Source organism: Lacerta agilis, chromosome 1 (assembly GCF_009819535.1).
Source record: "Lacerta agilis isolate rLacAgi1 chromosome 1, rLacAgi1.pri, whole genome shotgun sequence".
NCBI lineage: Eukaryota > Metazoa > Chordata > Lepidosauria > Squamata > Lacertidae > Lacerta > Lacerta agilis.
In genome coordinates, this window is record NC_046312.1 from 81,811,346 (window position 1) to 81,838,793 (window position 27,448).

A 27,448-nucleotide genomic window follows, 5' to 3' on the forward strand; every position below is an offset into this window, starting at 1 on the left:
CCTACTGTGCAACCCACTTTGAGGGCTGTCTTTCAGCCAACTGAGTGAAGAGGAAGGGTTTCAAAAGCTGCATGGAAATACAACCTGCCCTCATAACAGTTGATTACAATTTACACTGTGGAGTGGAGAAAAGGTGGAGAAAACTGGAATCTGGGAACATGCAGAGAATGACAGTTCATTAAAAAAAATCATTATGGTTGATGAAGAAACCTGATAACATGGATAGGTCCTGCAAAAATAAAATACAAAGCAGACATTCTGGATGGAAATTTCCTTGTTAGGAACCATTTATGATTTCTTCACTCAGTACTGCTACTGGTCCCTTTCTGTTCCTTAGGGCAGGAAATTACTGTGCTAAGTATACTGGTGGCACCATTTGAATAACACAAGTGAACAACTGGTTAGATTTGATGCAAGATCTTTATTACAGAAATAAAACATTTACTTGTAAAATGTTCGGTTATGCAAGCAGTGTTAATAAGGCTGCATTCATAAGCATAATTACTAGCAAGCAAGCCCTGTTGAACTTGGTAGGAATTAACTTTTGAGTACAGATGCTTAGGATTTCCTAGTTCAGAAGTTATTGATGGGATGAGGAGTCTGAGTTAAGGATGTGGCTAATGTACAGAAACGGGTATCAGAAGAATTGAGATTACTAGAAGGGGTATATCTGAGGGATAGTGCATGACAGCATTGAGGGTATAAAACTAAAAGAAGATTTGGCTGTACAACAAGTTGCATGGATTTAACTCTGAATCTCCTTGGAATTAAATTGGTTTAAGCACCAGCCTCTACTTTCACCCATGAAAACATCACTCCTTAAGAAATCATACAGATACAGATATATTTGTGAGGATAGCTATTCCAGTGTACAGTGTTCACCAGTCTTTACAAAGGAATTGGTGATCATGGACATTAAATCAGTAATTAGCTTCATAAAACTCTGTTAAAAGGGAAATTAAACTATGATTTTACCTACTGCAAAAACCTTGCAAGTACTTAGTTAAATGAAATAGGTGGTCCTATACATTGTATGACATCGAAATATAACCACCAGCTAGGTATTGGACCGACCAAAACGGGGGATCGGAAAAAGGGGAGGGGTGGGAGGGCATGTAGCACGTAATCAAGATAATGGGGCAAGGCTTTTCCAGGAGGTAAGAGTTTAGGCAAGCGCCTTATTGGGAGGTGAGGAGAGAGCCAGATAAAGCAATCTTCTCTGTCTCCAGCAGCTAAATTCTTCCTAGCAGCTCCTGGGGCCAGAAGGCATATGTGATTCATGGAGTTCAAAGCAAGGTGCACATGCCTCTACGCTTGACATCAACAAGGGAGAGCAACAATTGTAATTTGCTTTCGGTATAGGGAGGGTAGCGAACGGTGTTGATTGCCTCCAATCCCATGCAGCGCAAGAGGCAACCACGATGATGAGTGAATGTGTCGAAGCTGAACTTGCCGTGGTACTTGCCGAAGCCACTGTATCCTGCAACAGAAGAAGAAAGCATACAGTTCAGATCCTGCTCCCTGGCAAAAGCTTAGTGTTTGCCCAACAGCCTGGGCATGGCCCAGCCAGATGGGTGGGGTAATAACAACAACAACAACAACAACAGTACTATCAATTTCTCTAAGCCAGATTGCAGCAGGTGTGCTCATTAAGAGTTCCCTTATCACAGCCCTTGATGTTTATCTTCAAGGCATTTTCAGGATTTTGAACCTAAAATCATTGACTAAAGATAATCTAGTATCTTATTACCTGATTCTGCCTGCAAACAGTATATACTTGGATACTTTGTTCTGACGTTCGGCCAGACTTCCCACTTTCCTACCATTAGTGAAAATGATTCACGGAGTGGCACATAAAAATAATAACCATGACAGCTTTTAAAAATGTAAGGAAATTCAGTTGCAGGCCTCTGCACTCTTGCCTGGGAGCAAGACTTCAGCATAATGGAGCTAATGTGTGAGTAAACATGCACAGGATTGCGCTGGACATGTGAAACACAATCCTTTGATTAAACCTGCCTTATATGAAAACAGGAGGGGAAGGAGATGCTGCATTCTGGAAGATTTGAATACAAAAAATTGTTATATTCCCATGGAGACAGATGGTTATCTTGGCATATATGCTGCAAAAGTGTAATGTGTATGTATACAAATAGTACCTATGAATATGAAGCAGCTACTACTTCTAGAACTAGAGGTACTGGGACCTGGCCTGAATTGAACAGCGATTCTTCCAGCCCCACAACAACAAAGTTAACCCAGAAGGATTGCTGTAATTTGGTAAAGGAAGGGTTCAAAGCCTGAGCCCTTCCTGCCAGCAAATCCCCAGACTACAGCTTCTATGTTTGCTGTTAATTCCCTTTTCTTTTCTATTTTGCATTTTGTGCATGTAATCCACAAATGCACCAAGAGCAACATGGAAACCTTTGAGGCCTTTGGCTTTCTCACCCATGGGAAAGGAAGGAGTATCAAATTGGGAGGAAGCATGTGCAGAGATAGGGGAAAGAGGCAACATGGGGGAGAAAGGCCTTATTCATACCTATGCCACCAAATGGTAAGGAGAGCAATGTTGAGTATATAATGGTATCATTGCCACAGTAGTTGCCACTGCTTGTACAATTCAATACGCGGTTCACAACCTATGGAGAGAAAAAGAGCAGAAGAATATCAAGGGCCTTGTCCCTGGTAGCCTCAAGCTTGGGGTTTGACAGGTTTTAGCTTTTGTAATTAGAGACACTTCCAACCATTTATTTTCTTCAGAGCTTTATCATCAAACTTGCTCCAATAATAGATGTTTATTGACATTTTGCAAGATCCAAATGGAAAGTCCCTTACCCATTGAGGTAGTGCCCACTGAGTACTGTCTGTTTTTGTGAGTCAATAAATTTATTAGGGTTTTTCCATTCATGGTCCCTTAGTCCTTTCTAAAAGTTTCTGTACTGATGACAGTGTCTAGCAAATCATCTGTGAACTGCGATGCAGGCATATGCAAATGTCCCATATGGGGATCAAACCTGCAACCTTGGTGTTAGTAACACCACACTCTAACCAACTGAGCTATCCAGGGGAGATCGTGTTCAGTAGTGTCCCTATGACAACCATAGCAGGTGCTCTGACTTAAAGGATGCAAGATCATATGCTGGGGCTACAGTCTAGAAGTTTGCTAAACGTAAAGGAACAGCAAGAGATGTGTGCACAGCTGATGCACTACAGGAGTTTCAGTCCTCTGTTAATAAACGGACCCCTTGCATTCAGTCTGGATTCTTAAAAAGAAAATTACATAAAACTCAGGCTTCTGATAGACAGTAGAGGAGATGAGTGGGAAAGTTTACAGAACTAAAACATGCATGCAAATAGATGTCGAAATGAAATACTGTAATAGATGTCTGCTGCACTAGCACCATCTACTGGCCATTGGCAGCAGTCGTGGCAGGAGTTTAAGTTTCAGAGGCAGCCCAGTCACCCCAAACAGGAAAACAGTAACAGGTAGGTAGCCGTGTTGGTCTGCCATAGTCAAAACAAAATAAAAAACAAAAAAATTCCTTCCAGTAGCACCTTAGAGACCAACTAAGTTTGTTCTTGGTATGAGGAAAACAGTAGCACGTATTACATTTTGAAGATACACCATCCAACTGTTTTCAGTGCCCATTTGGTGAATGAATTCAGCAAGCAAGGCTTTGTGAGTCTGATACAAGCCAAGTCACGAGGGATCTGGGATCGGCTGCAGCTCACTGCCCAGCAGATCCTTGTTGGCAAACATGGTGTTGCCACAATGCAGCGCAGCCCCTTTATTGGGGCTGGGAGGGTGAGGTTCAACTCAACGGCAGAGCTGAGTTACATATAGAAAGTCTCAGCAGGTTCGATCCCTGGCATCTCTAGGTAGAGACCTCTGCCTGACAATGCTGAGCTGGATGGGCCAATGATCTGACCCTGTATAAGCCAGCTTCATTTGCCCCTATGAAAAGTATACTGTACACATCTGGGACATGAACTGACACTAGGACTGTGGCACAGTTTCCATTCATTTCAATGGCATTTGTATAAGAACTTTTCCCAATGGATTGTTCCCATGCGCTGTGCAGTATAGGGTTCTTAATTCACTTATGCCATATATCACATTTTAAGGGTCTTTCCCCTTAAATAAGGTGGTTTCTTTTAAATGTGAAGTGGAATTTTGAACAAAAACAACCAAGAGTCTTGTGGCACATTAAATTCATGCTGAAATCCTATACAGATTTTCCTGAGAGGCAAAGAGCAATCCAAACCACCAGGGGTTTGGATGTTGTGGGCGTTGCATGGGGTAAATCACAAGCGTGTCTGACCCCTTGCAAATTTCCCCACTTTGGATTGCACAATAAGCCTCCACTTAATTCAGTGGAACTAACTTCCATGTGAGTATGCATAGAATTGTGCTGGAATGGCCATTTTGCCACTGTTCATGTGACACATATGAAATTTTTGAAATTGAGCTATTCTTTATTCATTCATGCTGCACAAAAGTTACCTTCTAGAATTTTCATGCAGTCTAAGACCTTTCCACTCACCTTCTCACTGGCTAGCACAAGACATTGCATTCTGAAAGTGTGTGTGTGTGTGTGTGTGAGAGAGAGAGAGAGAGAGAGAGAGAGAGAGCTCTTGCACTAGTATCAGACAAAAGGTGAGCGCACACCCTTCAGAGATCTTTTAAAACTAAAAGATACAAAGCATTATGTACTCCCTCCCCTTTTAAAAAGAAATGGTGGGCTCAAAATCTCACAGGTAGGTGGGGGAATGGAACTGTACTGCAATGTCAGAGCCACTATCCAAGGAAGTACATTGGACACTAACACTGTCGCCTTCCCCACATCCAAAGCTTTCCCAATATTCATGTTACTTGAGTGCATGAATTGCTGTTTACCAGCAACTCTGCCCTGGAAGAAGGATTTACCTTGAAAGGCGGTTTTACAGAGCACACTGTCTTTTTTGCAGAAGCCGAAAGCCTCTGTGTGTGATTTATGCCACTGATATACATAATAACTGGTGTAGGTGCAAACTGCTTTGAAGCCTGATGATTAAAGTCTCCACCGCCACAGCTATCTAAAGATGTTAATAACTTCAAGTACACCAGCAAGGCATTCTAGCGTGTCTCAGCCACACACCCCCACTCACCGCAAAGATAATTGAGGGCCCTAAATCCTCAGCTCTACTTTCTGTCACTTGGTGATCATCTTTTAATGTTAGGCTAAGGGACTGGGGAATAAATAGGAAGAGAGTTGGCCATAGACCAAATTCTGAACTACTGCTCTGCAAACTATTTTTCAAACAGCTGCACACTAGATTACTTGTAGCACCACTTTATGGTCCTTGTTCCGTGTACAGCTTGATACTTCGTTGCATTTTTTTTAAAAAAAGGCTTAGTGTGCATGCATCTATTCTTGTCCATCACAACCGCAAACAACCTCATGTTCTATGTCTAGGTCAGAGCAAATTCACTGCTGTCAGAATTTGGTGCTGACTGGTATGTGGTCACTGATTTTCATGGGACAAATATAGCTTGCTCCTTCTTGCTCAGGCTACAATCCTATACATACATACTTGGGGAACAAGGCTGCAACCCTCTATGGGAGTAAGCCCATACACATTTCTTAATAAACATGTATAGGATTATGCTGTAGCTAAGTCTCCTTTACCTCCATGGAATTCATGTCTTAAGAAACAAGCATGAGACTGTGCATTTACCATATACACAAACATTTGTTGTATGTTACACAGAAGCTGGTGGTCCAACATGCCTCCTTGCCACTGGCGCACTGTTTAAACACTATGGGTATGCAGAGATATGCTGCTGGGATCTTCTCTGTGGACAATATATGAATGTTGGTTCAGCCAAGTATAAGCACATTTTGAAAGCAGCACCACACCTCTCTGGCTGTTGGCCCGTAACCATCCCCAACGTCCCGGAACAGGAGAGCTCTAACCCTAAAGCGTACCTTGCAGTCGCAGGAGAAGGCATAGGCAACCAGTGGGCGTTGCTTTCTATTGATGTAGTGGATGGCCTCGTCCAAGTCTCCCACGGTGAAAATGGGCAAGATGGGCCCAAAAACCTCTTCTTGCATGATCGGCTCCCACTCCTTCACATCAGCCAGTACAGTGGGGGCTGCAGGCAGAAGATTGCACTAAGACACATTATACTCTCAGATTGCTCCCATGCCCTCCCATTCAGCCACGGCCTTCATTTTACCCAAGGCTGCACTTCATAGTTCCCAAGCCTCTGAATGCCAGTTACTAGGGAGCGCGAGTGGGTCAAGTGCTCTTGTGCTCAGGACCTGCTTGTGGGCTTCCCCATAGGCATCTGGTTGACTACTGTGAGAACAAGACGCTGGACTAGATGGGCCTTTGGCCTGATCCACCAGGGCTCTTCTTGCGTTGTTAAATGTTTTAAATATATTTTAATTCTGTTTTGTTACATTGTTTACCTCCAAGCGCTCCTTTGGGAGAAAGGGCAGGATATAAATGTCAAAAAATAAAAAGGGGGGAAATAATCAAAGAGGGTCTCCCGGTCTTTTCCCGCACCCCAGGCTCCCCGTCAGCAGGTCACTTGCTCACCAATGTAACGGTCACATTCATCAGACTCTCCACCAATGGCCACTCGGCCACATTCCAGGAATGCTCGAAGGCGCCGGAAGTGCTTATCGTCGATCAGACGGCCAAAGTCGGGCGAATCCTGGGGGCAGTCACCGTAGAACTCACGGATAGCTTGGCGCAGGCAGGGCATCAGCCTCTCCTGCGTTTCAATGGTGCAGATCACATAGTCTGGTGCAATGCAAGTCTGGCCAGCGTTGAAGAACTTTCCCCAGACAATTCGGTTGGCCGCGTTCTGGAAATTGCAGCATTTATCCACGTAGCAGGGGTTTTTGCCCCCCAGCTCCAGAGTCAATGGGGTCAGGTGTTTGGCTGCTGCAGTCATTATAATCTTTCCCACACGAGGACTCCCTGCAGAGAGATGGCAAGATTTAGGGGAGTCACGAGAGAGAGATGCAGGCCGCTACTCCCCAAACTCCCACCTCACATTCTGCACCAAGGAACCCCAAATCCTGTGCTTAAAGAAAGAATCTGTGTAAAAATGAATTCTGGAAATAAGTAACATAGCCCATATTAAATTTTTATAATTTACTGCCATTCCAAGATCAAGGTTTGCTTTTTTTTTTTTTAAGTGGAAATTTAATATTCTGTTGGGATGTGGCTTATGAGAATGCTTTAATTTTATAAGCACTATATAAAAGGGTGATGGTAATAAAAATGGAGGGTTTTTTTATTTTGTTTTTTAAAAGAGAGAGAGAGAGAGATCACCTGTGAAAAAGATGTAATCAAACTGGTTCTCTAGTAGTTTGGTTACCTCTTCAGTGCCACCTGTCACTACAGCAAAGGTTTCCTGTAAAATAAGAGAAGGTTCACGTTAGACAAATTCATGCAGGATTAGGCTACCAGTGACTATTGTTATGAAGAGTGCAGCTCTCCAAGATCAGTGATAGTGAGCCTCTGAATACCAGTTGCTGTGGAACAATGGCAAAAACATGGTGGTGTGTTCATTCCTCCCTTGCAGACCTCCCATAGGCATCAGGTTGGCTACTGTGGAAAACAGATCCAGCACAGCTCCTCTCATGCAATTCAGTTTACCACCACCACCATCCTCCTGAGAGATAGTTCAGTGCTCGGGAGCAGGAAGGAGGCATGTAAGTTGGCATAAGTTATGCTCTGAGAAAACAAGATGGCACCGAGGAACTCACCGGGTCAAGATAGCAAGGCAGTGCTTCAGCAAGAAGCCTTTCAGTGTGGCGGGCTAGCTCTGCGGGTTTGACAATCACGCAATTCCCTGGTGGGAGAGAAGGGACACATTACCATAATGACACGAGACAGAAAGACTACAGCATGCCTGGAAACAAGCAGCAGCAGCCTGAGAGACCAGTGGAAGAAGGGAGATGTCAGTGGGGATTCTGCTGTGAAGCACTAGATCAGGGGTAGGCAACCTAAGGTCCATGGGCTGGATGCGGCCCAATCACCGTCTCAATCCAGCCCATGGACAGTCCAGGAATCGGCATGTTTTTACATGAGTAGAATGTGTCGTTTTATTTAAAATGCATCTCTGGGTTATTTGTGGGTCATAGAAATTCCTTCATTCCCCTCCCCCCAATATAGTGTGGCCCACCACAAGGTCTGAGCAACGGCGAACCGGCCCACGGCTGAAAAAGGTTGCTGACCCCTGCACTAGATGGAGGACCTCTGGTGGTTTTTCACTCACCAGCTGCGATGGCCCCCACAAGAGGCACCAAGAGAAGATGGATGGGGTAGTTATAGGGTGCAATGATGACGGCCACGCCGTACGGGTCCTTGCGGATGAAGGCACAGTCAAGCTGGGTGGCCTATAGGGAAGTGAAGGCACACACAAAAATCTATGAAGCACGTGGAGCAATAGTGAAGAAGAGTGAAGCGAGTTGTAGAAATGAAAGCCTGAAAGTGCATTTCAGCCATTGCTGATTTTTAGTGCGAAAATGCACTCAGTCAACATAGCTAAAATGGGGGACGTACGTGATCTTACTAAACCAGTGGGAATTTGAGTGCTGCTGGCACAGGAACTAAAGCACTAGGAGACCAGCTGCTGGAGGCCCCAGTTTGAGACCTTACATACAAATAAATAGATAGAGATGATAGATAGATAGATAGAGATAGAGAGAGAGATAGATAGATAGATAGATAGATAGATAGATAGATAGTAATAATGAGTTAAATGACTCCTTCAAATAGAACATCCCTATAACCATTTTGAAAGGGCACTGCACAGATACAAGATCCACCCCCAGTTTAATGAGCACAGCTTCTAGACTTTTCTCCCCATTTAACACACGAGCTCATCTTTCCTCTTTTCTCAACTCAGCCTCCTTACCAAGTTCTTGCTCACGTTCTCATCCTTCATCCAGCAGCACAGGTTGTTAAGGGCATTGTTCACCTCACTCCTTGTGAAGGCAACCTCAGCGACCTCCCCTTCGAAATGGGGCTGTACAGAGGACACAGGAAAGAAAATACGTTAGCAGAGTCCATTCTGGGCTGAAGAGCCACACCAGGCCGTAACCCTTGTGGTTCCTCTGACCTGGATGACCACACTCACCCTTCGCATGTCTTGATTCAGGGCATGCAGGAGATCCGACCTTCTCTCTTCCAGGAAACGGCCCAGTGCCTCCAGCTGCCCTTTCCGATACTCCATGGGACGTGTCTTTCCCGTCAGCCAGGTGGCACGCAGGCAGTCCACAAGGCCAGCGTAGGGGTTCATTCTGGAGAGAAAGCAGGTGCTCTCATTTATTTATTTTACTTATTTGAGGCTTGTGTATATCACTTTTCATTGTATGGACCCAAAGCAGATTGAAGAGCTGCTGCAAGACCCATGTCATGGATCATTTATGAAAACGCCACCCCCTAAAGGAGGATACCCCAGAATTGTATTATCCTTGATGGGTGTCTGCTTTCCTTATTTTGTTTATTATTGTGTGCCTACCTGGGGAGAATCATCTCCTGCTCAACAGCTTCTCGTCCTATTAATGTAGGAGGAACAAGATGCACAAAACCCTATTGAAAGCCAGTGTGGTGTAGTGGTTAAGAGTGGTAGACTCATAATCTGGGGAACCAGGTTTGTGTCTCCACTCCTCCACATGCAGCTGCTGGGTGACCTTGGGCTAGTCACACTTCTTTGAAGTCTTCTGAGCCCCACTCACCTCACAGAGTGTTTGTTGTGGGGGAGGAAGGGAAAGGAGAATGTTAGCCGCTTTGAGACTCCTTCGGGTAGTGAAAAGCGGGATATCAAATCCAAACTCTTCTTCTATTGTACCTCAGGAAAGGGTCAATGAAATGTTTTTCCTTTGTGCTCTGGAGTGGTGTGTGGGTCACGTTGGGGCTGATGTGCATTTTCCACACACACAATAGGGACTGGTATTTAGGAGCTGCCACCACATTTACCTCACAAACTCAGCTGATAAGGGTGACATTCAGAGAATCAACGGAGCCCCACTAAGAACTGGCTGCTCACTGGACAGACTGCACATTAGCAATACTTGCCTCATCTGTTCAAAGTCAAAATAACTTTGGGTTGCACTGGATTGTATTGGGCTAAGTCCAGAGCAGAGCCACTGAAATGAATGAATGGCAGTCATGTTTGTTCACTTCAGTGGGTCTACTCTGTGTAGGACTAGCATTGAATGCCACCCACTGCAACAAGAAGTAAAGGAATCTGTCTACAGCATGTTCTCAACTACTGTGAAGGGTCATCAACGGGGTGTCCGCAGACACTACAACACTGCAACAGGCACACCATGATGCCCATCGGTTGAGCTGAATTTTCCATGCTAGATTTGTTCATCAAATGGTCCGCCTTCACTGCCTGCACCCACTCCCTTCTTGTCTGATTGGACAGACTCCAACAGTAGTGGCTCAGTAATAAAAATGCTAGCACATTTGAAAAGCTAAGCAGGGTACAATATGGTTTCAAACTGGATGGGGGACCGTGTGCTGAGATGCCTGCATTGCAGGGGGTTGGACTAGATAACCCTCAGGAACCCTTCCAACTCTACAATTCTGTGATTTTATGATTCTATAAGAAAGGAGATGTAGGTGCCACAAGACGGTGTGGAAGAAATAGAAGAGAGAACAGAAGACTGGGGAAGAAGCAGGCACGAGAAGGCATGCTCCATACATTCAAAGCACACACACATCCCATGAATCCTAGTTTGTTAAGGGTGCTGTGAACTGTAGCTTTCTGCAGGATAAAGCAAAGCAAAAAGTTTAGCACCCTGTGATCCAGGACCGGTCTGACTTCTGGAGAGGAGTATCATAACCTGTGAATAACAGATGTTGACCAACCTCCAAAAACCTAACCCAGTGCACAGAGCAAAGCAACAACCCTGAATTTCCAAATGCACAACATTTTAAAAAGACAAATCCTGTTTCCTGAGCTATTTCCATCTCCGACGTTTCCCATTGAATAGGCTCCACCCTGAGACCTGGCCTGGCACTTGCTGCTGCAACATCTTTGGAGACGTACAGGTTGTATGGATGCGGTCCTGTCATGCTGAGTAGCATTGCCCTTGTCTCAGCTTCCCGGCAGCTGATTGGACAGCTTTTGCTGACAGGAAGACTGCCAGTTTGAACCCCAAAAAGATGGGTGGAGAAGTGAAAGAGGAATGGGGGAAATCTCCATCCAATCTTTCCCCTCTGATTATCCCAGAAAGTTTGTTGCAGGGCAGTTCTGCAAGACAGGAAACGAGGAGGTTGGGTTACTGGGGATTCTTGGGATTTTTTTGGTGTGGGAATGTCATTGAACTTTTATTCCTTAAATGCTGGAGAGCAGAACAAGTTGTTGTGGTTTGAGAACAATACTTGCTTTAGATTCCTGGCTCAGGTTCATCATTGTAATCAAACTGCTTTTAAATAATACTTTGCCCTGACCTAATTGAAAAGTGTCACATGGATCCCCTGGGTTTTGGTTTATCTTCCAGATTGTGGCAATTTTCTTAGTGCTTATCCATAAACCAGTTTTGCCAGTCGGCTTTCATTGTACCTGATTTGCGGTTGGCTTCATGCTGCCAGGCATGGGCAGCTGAGCTAGCAGTCTTGATCTGCCTGTTCTTTCTTTCTTTTAATTCCTTTGACCAAACACATACTATAATCTCTCTGTGGAGCGAAGCAACTTGTGTTTTAAATTTAAATCAGGCTTGAGATCACATGGTCTCCCTTGGAAACCCTTCCCTGATACTTAGTACAGAGAGTTCAAAATAAAAAATAAAAAATCCCTTTGTACCTGTTTCCAGATGCAGGTGCTCACTAGTTTTATCATGATTGCATGTATTCCAGGGCTGTGTCCATGCTCAAAAGAAATCATGCCCTGATTGACACAAATTGTGTGTATCTCAGCAGATCAGCTGACTGACACATACGGGTGAAACTCGAAAAATTAGAATATCGTGGAAAAGTCCATTTATGTAAGCAGTTGTTTTCATTAGCTACTGGAGTTTAATATATGAGATAGACTCATGACACGCAGGGCGAGATATGTCAAGCCTTTGCTTGTTATAATTGTGAGGATTATGGCACACAGCTGATGAAAACCCCAAAGTTGAAATTGTTAATTTGGAGTTCTCATTAGCTGTACGCCATAATCATCACAATTATAACAAATAAAGGTTTGACATATCTCGCTTTGCAGGTCATGAGTCTATCTCATATATTAGTTTCACCTTTTAAGTTGAATTACTGAAAGAAATGAACCTTTCCACGATATTCTAATTTTTCGAGTTTCACCTGTAGAGGAACTAGCAGATCCAGGTAAAGCAAATGCAATGCAATTACTGAGCAAATTGCAGGACGTGTCCCCATTGCAAACCTTTGATTGCATAAACCTTTCACGTGGTATTCAGCTGAGTTTTACATAGAGTAGAAATGAAGGGACCTAACAGTTATGGTCATTCATTTCAATGGGTCCACTCTGAATCAATTCATCTGAATAGGTTTTTCGCTGATGGTTTTGGAGAAGAACAAATTGCATTGGAAGAAGTCTCAACAAAACACCCATGCCATGGCAACCTAATATTACATTATGTATTTTTGTGTTTATATATTGTAAACTGCCCTGTGATCCTCAGATGAAGGTTGGTATAGAAATTCAATTAACAACAACAACAACAACAACAACAACAACAACAACAACAACAACAACAACGGATGGTTGTGGAAACCTGTATTGCGGTGGAGCAACCATGGGTTGTGTGACCCATTGAAATTAATAACCACGACTAGCTTAGGTCCATTAATTTCAATGGGCCTATTCTGAGCAAAATGCAGTAGGATGCAACCCCATTTCTCAAAGCACATGAATAAAATGCAAAACTCAGCACCTGGCCTGCACCAAAAACGCAACGTTTTTTGTGAAAATGAATGGGTAAGCTTGCATTCTGTGCTCTTACAGTAATATTCCATAGTATTCAAACACACAAATCCATTAGAAATATTTTGGCATGGATTTAGATGGTGCAGGACACGAAAAGAAGGAAAATGTTGGCTAGGGCAACAGGTGAGAAAGATGGAGAGAAGGGAACTCAGCAAGGCATAAGGAATGCAGTTCTGAAAGTCCACCTTTTTGTTTTCTTTTTTAAACGAACTATGAGGCACACTCACCTCAATAATCTTAGGAACTGTAGTTTGTGAAGGAAGCAGGGAATTGTAGCTCTGTGAAGCTTAAATTTCAGTTCCCAGGATTTTTTTTTACATGGGCCGTGAGTTTCAAATGTACATATGCAGTCTGAATCTTCCATGGGCATTAATCGCCAATTTTCAAATGTTTTCCCAAGCCGCAAGGATCAAAAACCTACCTTAAGAAATGTTAAGATTTCCAGGGAGGCAAGTTCTATTTTAGGGTCTAGTCTAGATTGTATATTTCATGGTATGGTTCCCTATGAGTAGCTCTGCATATAATGCTGTTTTATACATAATTACCAGTATTTAGCATGCATTTAGGTGCTGTAATATATATATATTTTTAGAAGTAGTTTTCCACTGAGTTTAGTGGGACAAGTTCAAACTAACAATGACACCTTTAAAATGCAAAGTGCTTCTACAATTGTTATCCTGCTTATCATCACAACTGAACTATGAACTTAGTGTATCTGAAGAAGTGTGCATGCACACGAAAGCTCATACCAAGAACAAACTCACTTGGTGCTACTGGAAAGAATTTTCTATTTTGTTTCGACTATGGCAGACCAGCACGGCTACCCACCTGTAACTATGAACTTAGTTGTTATTATTCTAATTTTTACAGATGGGAAAATAAGGGTGTGAGAAAGTGATGCTCACAGGACTATTCCAGTGAGTGCCTAACTGAGTGGAAGGGTTCCTATAGTTTTTCTTGGCAAAAGCTGCATGAATAGGAACTAAGGATGAGCAACTTCTACAAGTACAGAGATACAGTAAAAGGAGGAAGTTGCATTTGTTGGTGATGATAATGATGCCTCTTATATCACAGTTAAAGGTACAGATACTCTTTTGGGAGAGGTGGCTATATTAACTGAGTCCCAATCCAACACTTGGCTCTCTCTCCCTTTTTCCAACCCCCTCGTGGGATGCAATGCTAAGCACCTTTTCCTGGAGCCCCACTAAATCATCTGACTGTAAGGTAGGGCTGTTATACATCCAGATTTTCCAACTTTTGGGTTTTCAAAAAAAAAAAAAAATTAAATGGGGGGGGGGGTACGTAAGGTAAATATGCACAGAATCCAGGTGCAGTGTGACTTATTTTTGTATCCTCTTCAGACTCTGAAGTTGTGACTATGTACTGACTGTACACATACCTGAACTGAACAGAAAATAGGGTCCAGTAAACACAAGAGATCCTTTCTAACTTGTCCTCTCAGTGCCCATTCCTTACCTAGATAATTCACCGCCCTTGTTGTCTTGGCTTGGACTAGGAAGGTCCTGGATTTTTTGTTGTTGTTGTTGTTGTCCTGAAGAGCTCCCTGCTTGTCCTGAAGAACCTCGTCCTGAAGAGCCAGAGCTCCCTGCTTGCCCTGAAGACCCTCGTCCTGAAGATCCAGAGCTCCCTGCTTGTCCTGAAGAGCCAGAACTCCCTGCTTGCCCTGAAGACCCTCGTCCTGAAGAGCCAGAGCTCCCTGCTTGTCCTGAAGAACCAGAGCTCCCTGCTTGCCCTGAAGACCCTCGTCCTGAAGAGCCAGAGGTCCCTGCTTGTCCTGAAGAGCCAGAGCTCCCTGGTTGACCTGAAGAACCAGGGCTTTTTGACTGTCCTGGAAAGCCCCATTGTTGTCCTGAAGCGCCAGAGCTCCCTGCTTGCCCTGAAGACCCTCGTCCTGAAGAACCAGAGCTTCCTGCTTGCCCTGAAGCACCAGAGCTCCCTGCTTGTCCAGAAAAGCCTCGTTGTTGTCCTGAAGATCCAGAGCTCCCTGCTTGCCCTGAAGCACCAGAGCTCCCTGCTTGTCCTGAAGAGCCAGAGCTCCCTGCTTGCCCTGGAGACCCTTGTTGTCCTGAAGAGCTACAGCTCCCCGCTTGTCCGGAAAAGCCTCGTTGTTGTCCTGAAGATCCAGAGCTCCCTGCTTGCCCTGAAGACCCTCGTCCTGAAGAACCAGAGCTCCCTGCTTGCACTGAAGAGCCAGAGCTCCCTGGTTGACCTGAAGAACCAGGGCTTTTTAACTGTCCTGGAAAGCCCCATTTTTGTCCTGAAGCACCAGAGCTCCCTGCTTGCCCTGAAGACCCTCGTTGTCCTGAAGCGCCAGAGGTCCCTGCTTGTCCTGCATCACTTTGGAGAGGAATTTCCTGGAATTTGTGTTGTTGTGGTTGCGCCCCTGCACCTTCTGTGCTCTGCGTATCTTTAAGTTGTTTGGGAATTTCTGGAACTTTGCGCTGTTGTCTTATGTCCCACTGTCCTGAGAATACACTTTGCACTATTTCTCCAGCTAGAAAGAGAGAAGAAAATAGAGTAAGTCAAGTGTGCTGTCTGACTGGCAGAAATTGCGATAGGCTTTGGGTACGATTGCACCTTCCCAGGGAAAGGTGGAAGGTGTTCTATTCTTAAACAGAGCTGGCTTAGGTGGTTCTTAGCTTGCACTGGTGTTATGTCTATGGACTCAAAATAATTCTAAACTCTCAGGGGACATTTGCTGTTTGTCTTGCTCAGTGCCTTAGTTTATTTATTTACGGTGTTTCTGAGTCACCTCATAACCAGAGTTCTCTGGGAGCTGCAGTTTATTTAAAAAACAGCATTTATTGTTTTAAGACAAACTTAATCCAGAAGTTCTCAGACGTTTTTTATCTGGGCCATACTTTCAGAATAAAAATTTACTTCGTGCCACATCAATTTTTTTACTGATAAGAAATACATTGGGACAATATACATTCCGCAATATAATATGTTATAAAGAATATAGACAATATATCTTAAGTTAATTGTTATAATATAATGCAGTTAATGAGGAAATGAAGGACCCATGCTGAGAGAGACAGAAGTATTAAAAGTATGAAAGAACTGTATTTTATGTATATGCAATATTTGTTTTTTGGTAATTATTTTATTTCTATATTTTTGCTAACCGACAGGTGGTGGTTTTTTTGTACTCTTGTGATGCAATATTTAAAATCAAAAAAAAAAATGTAATAAAAAAGAAAGAAAGAAACACAACTTGGGAATTGGAAATTGGGAAACACAACTAGGATTGTAATCAACATCACTTGCTCCCATTTTGAGAAGATAGTTGTCCATATTCATCAAATAAAAAAATATTATTTTGATTCAATACTGTACTTCACTGAAATGTTTAAATGTTTCTTTGATTGTCCTTGAATCTTCCCACAACACTTGCCATCCTCTCCTGCCACACCAGTGTGGCACACCACATCCTTTGAGAACCACTAAAAATCATAGCACAACACTAAAATGATGGAGGTGAACTAATCAAAATGACAGAGGGTTAACACACTGCACAGGGCAAAATAAATTAATCAGGATAACAGCCGAGACTCGCATAATGAATATCAATACAAGGTGTGGAAATGATGCTAAAACAACATTACAATCCCTAGAAGAAAAGATAGGTCTTTGCCTGGCACTGGGGACACTGCTTGAGCCTGTCTAGAGAGAGAAAAGGGAATTTCACAACTGGAGGGAGCTTTTCTCCATCATTACACCCAAAGCCCACTGTATATGTTTGGATGACAAAGGAGCTGGGCTGGCACATGGACCCAGGCATTGCTGTGCTGGCAAACAGCCTTGCTTGTTGGAATTCCCTGCATTGTACTTTCCTGCACCTCAGCTTTTCCCTTTTGCGACCAAGCACATTCTGGATTGGCCACACACACCCAAGTGGTAGTCAGTCTCACCCTGGCATTGCAGGGCAGTGGCGGCTAATGCCCCTAGGCACTGGTCGGGTGGAAGATGGGGGGGGTCAGTTGTAGGTGGAGCAAGAGCCAATTACAGAAAGGGCCAACTCATTCTAGGTTTGTCCTCACCCTCCCCGCTGCTGAATCCTACAAGAGACCACATTGAGAAAAAGGAACTGACAGGCAGTGCCACTTCCTGGTCTGGTTGTAAGTAATAAGGCAGGCATGTGGGGGCTGGCTGGGGGCAGACTGTGGTCAGTGTGGCCATGCCCCATAAGCCAACCTCCACTATTGGCAGGTTGTGATTATATAAATGCTCCCTCATATTCCTCCCTGTAAGTAAAAAACTAGCACAGCAGGCAAAGGCTACTACATTTCTTTCTTTATGTGCACAGATTTGCAGGGACTTTTATATGTGGCAGCCAGTCTCTGAAGCTCGAAGGGTTACAGTCCATTCTGCTACCTCATTCTGTTGAGCGTGTTTGCCCCTTCAAGTGTCTTCTAAAAATCAGAGCACGAATTTCCTTCACACAAAAGTGTGGTACTCCCATAACAGCTCAAAAAGCAAAGGATACATAAAATTAGCCAATTTCTCTTTCTTTCCCCATCCACCCTTGCGCCGTTGACTCAGGCCCTCTCTGAGCTATGTTTCAATTTTACAATTTGGCATTCCCAGTCTTGCAGTTTATTTCTGCAAGAAATAAGTGTGCCTGTTATAATGTTTACTGGTTGCTAGTGAACATAGGAAACATACAGAATGGTCACCTGGAGGAAGTTCATGCAACATGTGCAGCCTAGGATGAAGTCCCTTGTATGAGTCAGTATCCTAGGTTAATCAGAGTATTCTAGAATTCATTCCAGGTTTAATCAGAGCTGGCTCATAATTGGGTACTCTCCTCCACTCGCTTGCAGTTGGAGCATGGAGGTTTGGGACTTGGATCCTGACTCCATGGGCCCTTAGTGAGGGTTTGAGCATGAATTCAAAGACCCCTATCTTTGACACAGATTTTTTTTTTTTTACTTCTACACATAAAAACAGTAATATGTGAAGGACGCTTATTGAAAACCAAAAGATAGCATCCTTCCAGAAGAGAATGGTGGGGTTATTAAGGGTGGGGCCTTAATGACCCCTTGGGAATCTGCTTGTTAATTGGGATGGCAGTGAGCAATGAGTGTCCTAACTCTGTGTTTAAAACAAGATCACTGTCCGCATAATGTGTCACGTGGATAATAGCCGACTCATATTTTCTGGCGAGAACTGCCCCAGAACTGGCCAAACTTGTCTTGAGGAAGCAAAACATGAGTATGAAGGAAGTGTCTAACTAGTAGAGATGGGTCCCTTCTTGAATCTGAGACTTCTATGATCCACAAATTGATGTAATTGGCCTTATCATTCTGCATTAAAGCATTTTTCTCCTGCAATAGCATCATAACACTGAGGTCATCTCTTCACTCCCTTCTTCCATTTGTCTATCTCTCACGTGCAGTCACAACAATCACATCATGTCTTCCTTTTCAAGATCTACTCTTTCCTTTCTGAATCTCCTGCTAAAGCCTTTGCTCATCCTTCTGGTAGTCTCTCCCCTAGACCAATGTTTTTCAATGTTTTTAAACACTGCTTCTGATAACCTGAAAACACGATACAGTGCTGTGGGCCTTCTTCCTACTGTATCTTCTTCTAGTTGGTTGTAAATGCATTGGCTAAAACCATGTTTTCCTTCAAATGCTATGACCTTGTCAATTCTCTTCTTAAATCAGGGGCAGGGAGCCTGTGGTCCTCCAGATGTTGAACCACAGCTCCCAGCATCCTTGACCACTGATGGTGCTGCCTGGATCTAATGGAAACTGGAATTCAACAACATCTGGAGGACCACAGGTTCCCCATCTCTGCATTAAACCTTTCCCCTTAACAGGTTTTGCATCTAATCTGCCCTCCTTCCTTTGGAAGTTTTCTTTGAACTGATTCACATATTTAGGCCTATCATTATTTACTTCAGTAAAAATGCCTCTTGGTTGCACCTTTATCTGCAGACATACTGGGGTGGTATACAAAGAGAAAGAAATATAAGGCTCCAATATGTATGTTCAATCAATAATTCAACTAAATAAATGAACTGCCTTCATTGAAATTTCAGGGCAGCTGATTCACACATGGAAGCAAGTAATCACCTGGTGTTAAAAACACATGGAAGGAAGTGCTACAAAACAGATGGTAAGAAGCATAATTAGCTTGCGTAATGCATTGCCACAAAACATCATGTTGACCCTTAGCTTGGATGGCTTCAAAAAGCAACTTCAAAAAAACAGGACAAAACAAATTCATGGAGGTCAAGTCCTGTCAATGGTTGATAGTTATGTTCACTAAATGGAGCCTTGATGTTCAAAGATGGTGTAGCTTCTGCTCTGTACCAGTGGATGGAGACAACCTGGTTCTAAACAGACAATGACATCACCTTCGTGCTTCTTCTGTGTGACCTTCCATAGGTGTTTGGTTAGCTGCTATTGGAAGCAGAGTACTGGAGCAGGTTGACCTTAATCTGATCCAGCAAAGCAAGAGTCAGCAGGCAATGAATATGCCTGGATGAATGAATGCTACTCCCTAGCCTTCTTTTCAGCGTAGTCATTGCTTCCTCTCATGTCACCTGCTGCTAGCCCCCTGAGTGTCCTTCCTCCTTATACTGTGCTTTCTGGCATGCTGTTCCCTATGAATGGAATCCAGCTGCTGCTGTTTGTTGGAATCCAGTGAGCTTGTGCTCACAAATGGACTTTTGATCCTGCAAATTCTTCTGCTAATGGAAAAGAGAAACAATTTTGTTGACGATGGTTATTTGTTCTTCCCCCTTGAGGCCACCAATGCCACCTTCCACCATATTCCGGAAGGTCACCCAACCCTCTGAGACCAATTTTCAGAGGGCACTGGGCACTATAGATGGAGGGGGATAGACAAAAACTACCTTTCTTCTTTTTCTCCTACCAGAGGCATCCATTCAGTCAAACACTAGGGACATATAGGAAGCTGTCTTGTACTGAGTCGGACCAGTGGTTCATCTAGCTCAGCACTGTCTGTACTGACTAGCAGTGGTTCCTCACTACTGAGTTTTTGTTGAATGGATGGTTGGTTTGTAAAGGAAAAATGGATTTAGATTGTAAAGTTGTTTGTTTTTAAAGAGAAACCGCTTTAGGGGAGGGTGGTTCTTGGACACGGGTGACTTTTGGCTAAGCACTCATCCTTCCCAAGTAGCTCTTTGAGGTTAGTATGTGTCTGACTCTCATTGCAGTTCTACATCTAGATGCGGCATGGGGAATAAATCTGATTCAGTTCACATTTAAAGGAGAACTAACCAAATTTGTACTTTCTTGAAAAAATGTGTGAACCACAACACCGGGTATCCTTTGGAATTCACAGTTATCTGAACTTGGTGGTGCAGTTTTCCAACCAAACAGATTTTTTTTTAATAACAAAAATCATATATTAGGGCAAAGTATGCATAAAAATGAATATATTAATGAAAAGAACAAACAAAATTGCATTATATATGGGGAAATTGCTTGCAAAAATGTGTATATTATTTAAAACTGCTTACAGAGTTTCAATGTATGTGGATTCAATGTATGTGTTTTTTTGCTTAAAATATTGTAAGTCACTTTGAGTTGCTGTGGCAAAACAAGTGACTAATAAATTTAATAAATAATAAATAATAAATAAATTTAATTAATTAATTAATGTGTATAGAAAAGAAACTCATACTAAAATGCTGACAAATTTTCATGATATTTTAAAATGACAAATTGCTGCAGAAATATGGAGAACTGAATTTAAGATGAGAAACTCAGAAAACACAAATTAACAGATCATCTATCTGTAACCTAGATAGAGGATTTATCTGTTTTTGAAGCTAAAATTCAATGATTTTGCGCTGCGATGATACCTTCAAGCACAATTGTTTCATGCAACTGCTCCAATCAGTTCCCTGCTAAGAATGTCATAACATAACTTGTGCATGGCTTGAGTTTTCGAACTGCCCATTTTTTCATATAACTGGGTCTCGTTGTCTATTTTTTGTTTTTTTTAAAGCCCCGATGGGGATGAGTTTGTGATGATGCATGTCTGATAATTTATCAAGATTGCTGGTTTGCATGTTATGTGATTTTCTAGATGTAATTAATGTAGGTAGGCTATCAAACAGCGGGCATAATTCACCATGCTCCAAATTTCCTCCGGCTCATAGCATTTATGATTAATTACAACTTGATTTTGGCTCAGCCCCAATAAATGTTAGGGAGTGTGTGTGGTTTTCTTTTCTTTTCTTTATGGATGCCAATCACTTTTGGTGGTTTTTGTTTATGCAAGGAAGGTTCAGTGCAAAAGGTGGTCTGGAAAAAACTTAAGTCAATAAATAAAATGACAACAAGTGAAGCTTCCTCTGAAAATCAAGGGCATTCTGGTTTATAAAAACCTACATGTCAAAACAGCCTCGCCATACAAAACTATTGCAAGTAGCATAAATAGCATGCAGAGACAGTTAAACGAACCGAAATGTCGTTTTTTGGAAGCATCATCATACCTTTCCTTCTGTAAACGTCTTTACTCAGATTACCTCCTTATGGCTCGTCAGAAGTGACTCAACAGGTTTTTCCCTGTACAATGCTAGCTTACTGTGCTGTTTTGTTCCATTTAGGAGATAAAATAGTATTGTTTTTTTCACACCATGCTGCCTAATAATCTAGCAGATTGTGGGTGTTGTCTGCAGCCTTGGTGGGGCCCTGGCAAATAAATCTTGTACCTTGGTTCATAGAGCAGTGTGATCCCCAAAACTGGCATTGTATCTACCTGAGCAGTTTTTGTCACTCTAGTAAAAAATGACACCCCAATTTAAGGCATTAATACTTTCTGTTTTAATTCTGTTCATATCAGTTCCTATGTCACAATTTTTAGTACTGTTCTAGTTATGTTTTCAAATTGTGATTGTGTAAAACAATTGTCAGTTTCAGAAACCTTTTTTTTTAAAGCTTAGTCATACTCCAATATAAAATGACCTAAGAGTTTACTGACATATGTTGTTGACCAAGTTGGTAAAACAAAAAGAAAAACAAAAAACCAGCTGCTTAACTGGAAGCTAGGAATCCAGAATCTAAACATTTCTTTGGACTTAGTGGGTCTGAAACTGTTTCAAGGTTACCTCAGTATTGCCAATACGTAAGTACAGAAATGTGTTCTTATCGCAACAAATGTAATATAGCAGGTATGTCCAACAGGTAGATCACTGGACGTCTGTGGTAGATCACCAGTAGATCATCAGTGGCTCCCCCCAAAGAAGCTAAAAAACTTTGGCTCCCCTAAAAAAACTCAGCATCTTTGCCCTGCACCCCTAAAATGACCTGAACCACCACCAAAAACAGGGCTTTCCTTCCTTAAAAAAAGCTTGATGTTGCTTTCCTCCTCCCTAAAGAAGCTCGACAACTTTTACGTGAACCCCCCAAAACAGGGCTTTCCTTTCTTAAAAAAAAGCTCAACAACTTGGACCTGAACTCCACAAAAGGGGGTAGATCACTGCCAGTTTTTAACTCTGTGAGTAGATCAGTCTCTTGGAAGTTGGCCACCCCTGTAATACAGGCATGTATGGAAACTGTCACCATTGCCACCACTCCTTTTAAAATACATGCAAGCACAGATTCAATCCATTTTAAAAGTACAATATTTTAAAAGGAAACAGGACTGCAAGAGCTTCCACTAGTACATTGGGGCTTCCCCACTGTCTCCCCTCATGTGCCCCCCACAAATTTGGCTTGGGGGTCAAGGGATCCCCTAAAGCAGCACATGGAGGAGAAGAGGGGAGATTGTTTCACCTGGCAAGCTGACAGAACAACTGGGAAAATGTGATATTGAATTCCTCCCAGAAATTCAACATCTCTGAAAGAAAATGTCAGATACACATCTGCTTTGTAGTTGGGGAACCGTGGCTAGGGCAAAATGTTATGTGATAGCCTTCAGTGTCTTTACTATTTACATCAGGTCTCAAATTGCCCATGAATTAGCTCAAATTAGCTGCCTTCCACCTTTACCTTTGCTGAAAATGAAAATACTTTATGTGGTTCATTGGACTTGTTAAAGTCAGTTGCTACCATTTGGTTATCTGTTTAAATGTGTCTACACCCTGAATTTTAGTTATAGAGATTAATAAGACAGATAATATAATTGTATTGTATTCTGATTGTATGTTTTTTTATTGCTGTCAAACCAGACTGTTTGAGAAACAGGGAGCTGTCTGAGCATCCATTTAACTTACAGAACCATAGAATAGAATAGTTGGAAGGGACCCCGAGGGTCATCTAGTCCAACCACCTGCAATGCAATAATCCTGTTCCCGTGTAAACAGCGAGCTAGTCAGCAACTCTTTTTGTCAATTTAAGACCACTTCAAGCAATAGAGGGGAAGGCCAAAGCCCAACCTCCCCTCCTAAATATGGCAGGTTGCCACATCCCCTTGCCACACACAATGCTCCTTCACACCCCTCTTTCCCTCTGGGGAAAGAGGCCACATAACATCACCCAGGAGGCCAGATTTGGCCAATGGGACTCCAGTTGTCCTCCCTAGTATACAGATTCCATTGAACCTATTACAGCAGGAAGGGGAGACTTATGCCCCCTCCAACATGTTGTTAGACTACAATGCCCATCATCCTTCACCATTGGCAGTGCTCTCTGGGGTTAATGGGAGTTGGAGTCCAGCAACACTTGGAGGGCAACAAGTTCTCTGCCTTTGCTGTATGCTTTCATGCTCTCTCTCTGTTTTTAGTAAGTAGATCAAATTCTGAAAAACTTCTATAGAACTGCAATATCCTTTGCAGGGAAATACTGTTGGGTGGAATCAAAACAACAGTTAGGAAATTGCTCAGTCACCGCAAGCATCTCTGCTTCCCTGATGGAGGAATCTCTCCTCTCCTCCCCTTTCACATTATTATCCTAACCCCCCAGATCTGATGTGGGGAAGGAGAGGGGAGAAAATCCCACTGTACTAGTGGCGCTTGTTGTGCTGGTTCTCGCTAGCGCAACTGTTTAATCGAATCTTGCCTATAATTTTGATTATACCATTTCCCTGGTAAATACGGGGAGCGGGAGACAGATAATTACTAGTTCCTTCACCCCAGAAATTGCTGTTCTTGCTCACAGTGGAAGCTTTCCTGGATGTTGCTAACAATGGACTTTTGGTCTGGTGCTAGATTTGTCTTTTTCTGCCTAGACAGAGAATAACAGCATTCATCCCTCGTGGGGCTCAGGCAGGATTCATCCCAGGAGCCCCAAATGTTTCACAGACAAAGTTCTCCTCAGTGCCTTGGATAAAGGAGTCCCAGTGATGTCTTCTGAGGGAGAAGCTAAGGGACATCACATCAGCAAAAACAATCATGTGACTCAAAGTCGCTGTTGCTCAATAGATTTCTGAATTTTCCTTTGTTCAAGTAACTTCCATAGCATGAGAACAAAAGCCATTATTAGTGATAGATTGCCCAGAAGCCCCTGCACTCAATGCTGTGAACTACCATGACCTCTAATAGAGTAGGTTGCTACTTGCCTTGATCCTAATACAGGACAGACACTTTATTATTTTTAATGTTAATATTTGCCAGTTTATTTTCTTGCAAAGTAATTCAAGGGGACTGACATTAAAACCAATTCAAAGCAACAATAAAAACCTACAATTCAAGCAATACATATAAAAAAGCCTAAAAACACAGCTAAACAAAAAGGCAGAACTACGGGCCCTGCCCCACTAAAAGACACCACAGTGTTGTTCTTCAAATTAAGGGCCAAAAGGCCAGGAATAGAGATAAGGCTTTGCTTGGTGCCTAAAGCTGGATAAAGATGGTGCCAGATCCCTGGAGAGCACATTCTACAAGCTGGGAGCCACCACTGAAAAGGCTCTTCAGACTTCCTATATGGCTTTGTAAAAACTGTTGCTAAAATAGCTGTCATTGTCAAATGTCCTGCTGGCCAAACATTCTCAACACTTTCTTACAGTCCGGCCAAAGGCTCTGGTCACACATCAACATTTCCGTGTGAAGCTTCTTTTCACAATGATCCTATGAGGAAAGCTTCTTATTTCCATTTTACAGATGGAAACCAGAAGCTGAGATATAGCAACATTCGGGGCCTTGCAGTGTCTAGAACCAGGATTGCATCCTGAGTTTCTCAGATCCAATATGCTATCCATAGCTTTTCGCTAACTCATTCTGTACTCTGTACACAACATCCCCTCAGCCACTGACAACACTAGGGATGTGCCGATCTGAACATGCAGGCAGAACATGCTGTTCTCCTTGCCCTCTCAGCTGTTCCATTCCTTGAAGATGGGATAGAACTAGCACCCCCTCGAGGGACAAATCTGGATCTCATCCAACCACCATTTCATAGTACAGTAGTACCTCTTTCCATTGTTGCTGCTGCTGTTGCTGCAATCCTCAGCCTGTCTTCCTGCTTCTTTATGTCTGGCTGGCTCTGGGTGCTACTGATGGGAGGAAGCCTCAGCACCTTATTTGTTTCTCTGGGAACTATCTTTGACTCAGCGCATATTTGCTTCTTTGTTTTTCCTTCCCTTCATCTCTAGTAGAGGTGATTGGGTGCTGAGCAAGTCACCTAGCAGCTGATTGGGACTGGAGGAGAAAGGGGCGGGGACTCTGCCCAAACCACAAGAATAAGCCTTGCAAAGGATATGACTGGAAGGGTGGAGATAACCCATAAAAGGGCACGTGGAGGCTGTGCTGGCCTTATGGAACTGCATGGACACAGCCTAGAAGGCAGGAGAACTCACGTGAAGGCAATAGGACCCTAAGTGTAAGAAAGACCCCCTTTCCCCTCAGACACTATTGTTTCCTTTGCAGGACAATCCTAAAGGAGGTGACCTGAATGTAAGAGAAGGACATGTCTCATCTTCTCCCCACACACAAAGCAAATTTGGAACGTAAATTTCTTTGCCCATTTCTCATTGTTGCTCAGGTAATATTGGTACCCCTTTTGTGGACCTCTGGCCTGGAAGTTACTTTCTTTTCTCTCTCTCTCTCTCTCTTTTCCTTGAGATGCATTCTGGAGCAGACACCCCTACTGGCAAGCAGAGATTCTTGGATTATCATCACTTTCGTCATTCATTGTTATTTTGAGGCATACTGGAATGAGATGTGCCCTTGAAGGACTGCGATCCGAATCGTCATAATCCTACACATTGCACTGCCTGCTCTTTGCACACCTGAAAATAATTCATCTGCTAGATGGTGTCATCTTTCAGTACATAATGAGAGAGTTTTGGTCTTAATCTGCTTGAAGAGGGCTCTTAATGAGCATCCTGCGCTGCAGGCAACAGGCAGGGCTGGAAAACCTTTGTCACATTTGCTGTGTACTTAGAAACCACAATAATCTTATCGTGCCTGATTCAGGTATATGTGGCACTTGGATAGCGCATGATGGGTATGGCGTCTCAGTTCTGGAATGCCTGGAAATAGCAGGGTTACACTTTCCAGATAATCTGAAGTCACTTCAGAACAGTGTATTCCTGTGCCCGGGGTGTAAGGAATCAATGTATTTCCGTGGCTGTTCTTTTCATTCATTTTAGTACAGCCCCAATTCATCTTCCTCTCCAAGAAAACTAAGTTCTTATTATAAGATTAAGCAGCAGTATCTTATACATTGTTTCCTGCACATCAATATATGTGTGCATATTACAGGTGGCACCTCACACGTTTCAGATGCGCCATACATGTAAAGTCCATTTAAAACACATTTCCCTTCCAAAGAATCCTGGGAACTGTAGTTTACCCCTCACAGAGCTATAGTTCCTAGAATACTTGTGGGAAGGGAGAATGTGGATTAAATGTATGGTGTGTACACAGCCATAGAGAACAGCTTTCAAAGACCACTCTATTTCTCGCCCTTAGCCACTGGAAATTCTCCCCCCCAAAATAAAAAAATTCCACTCCTCTTTGTGGAAAAGTTAGGAATCCCCTGGAGGAATATTTCTAAAATATAATGACATTAAAGAGTGGGGACAGGACACATCGTGATCTATTTTCCATTTTGTCTGGGAAAAGAGGTAGACCACATAGATGGCAATTTAGTGCATTTCACAAGTCTACTATTTCAATATTACAAAGGGCTTACCCACATTTCAGCATTATTTTGCTATTAACCCGCTCCCCCCCCCCCACACACACTTCAAATTAGGCTGGAATAATTCACACCTGCATGTATTTGAATTTTGTATATGTGGAGCATACCAGTGAGCATTCCTTGTATATGTGGAGCATACCAGTGAGCATTCCTTTTGTGTTCATCCCTGTCTTCTAATTTGTTGATTCTGTTGTGAAAATTAAGTACCAACAGGACATGAATATGTGCATCTTGTTTGTTTGCTTCTCAAATTCCCTGCCCAAGAAGTGTGCAAAAGCACTCTCCCTTACTAACATGCTGGTAAAGAAAGGAAAGGTAAAGGTAAAGGGACCCCCAACCATTAGATCCAGTCGTGGACAACTCTGGGGTTGCGGCGCTCATCTCGCTTTAC

At 43.0% G+C, this 27,448-nt stretch overlaps 1 protein-coding gene across 1 annotated transcript; it reads right to left on the bottom strand.

Annotated features, from left to right (window-relative positions):
- Positions 1 to 401: 401 nt before the first annotated feature.
- On the bottom strand, positions 402 to 25,453 carry ALDH3B1 (aldehyde dehydrogenase 3 family member B1). The gene is made up of 12 exons (XM_033159372.1): positions 25,323 to 25,453; positions 15,309 to 15,482; positions 14,444 to 14,855; positions 9,143 to 9,305; positions 8,921 to 9,031; positions 8,279 to 8,399; positions 7,767 to 7,852; positions 7,330 to 7,411; positions 6,586 to 6,972; positions 5,970 to 6,136; positions 2,540 to 2,639; positions 402 to 1,480 (listed from the first exon to the last, which is right to left on the bottom strand). Exons 1-12 carry the CDS (start codon positions 25,330 to 25,332, stop codon positions 1,287 to 1,289), a joined length of 2,007 nt encoding a protein of 668 aa, XP_033015263.1. The 5' UTR covers positions 25,333 to 25,453; the 3' UTR covers positions 402 to 1,286.
- Positions 25,454 to 27,448: the final 1,995 nt, after the last annotated feature.

Bases quoted from the DNA above. Each gene is read 5' to 3' on its own strand.
- ALDH3B1 (XM_033159372.1), bottom strand. The intron at 9,306-14,443 runs GTAAGGAATGGG...CTTTCTCTCCAG, and splicing joins AAGGGCGGTGAATTATCTAG to AATGAACCCCTACGCTGGCC. The intron at 7,853-8,278 runs GTGAGTGAAAAA...CTCTCCCACCAG, and splicing joins TGTGGGGGCCATCGCAGCTG to GGAATTGCGTGATTGTCAAA.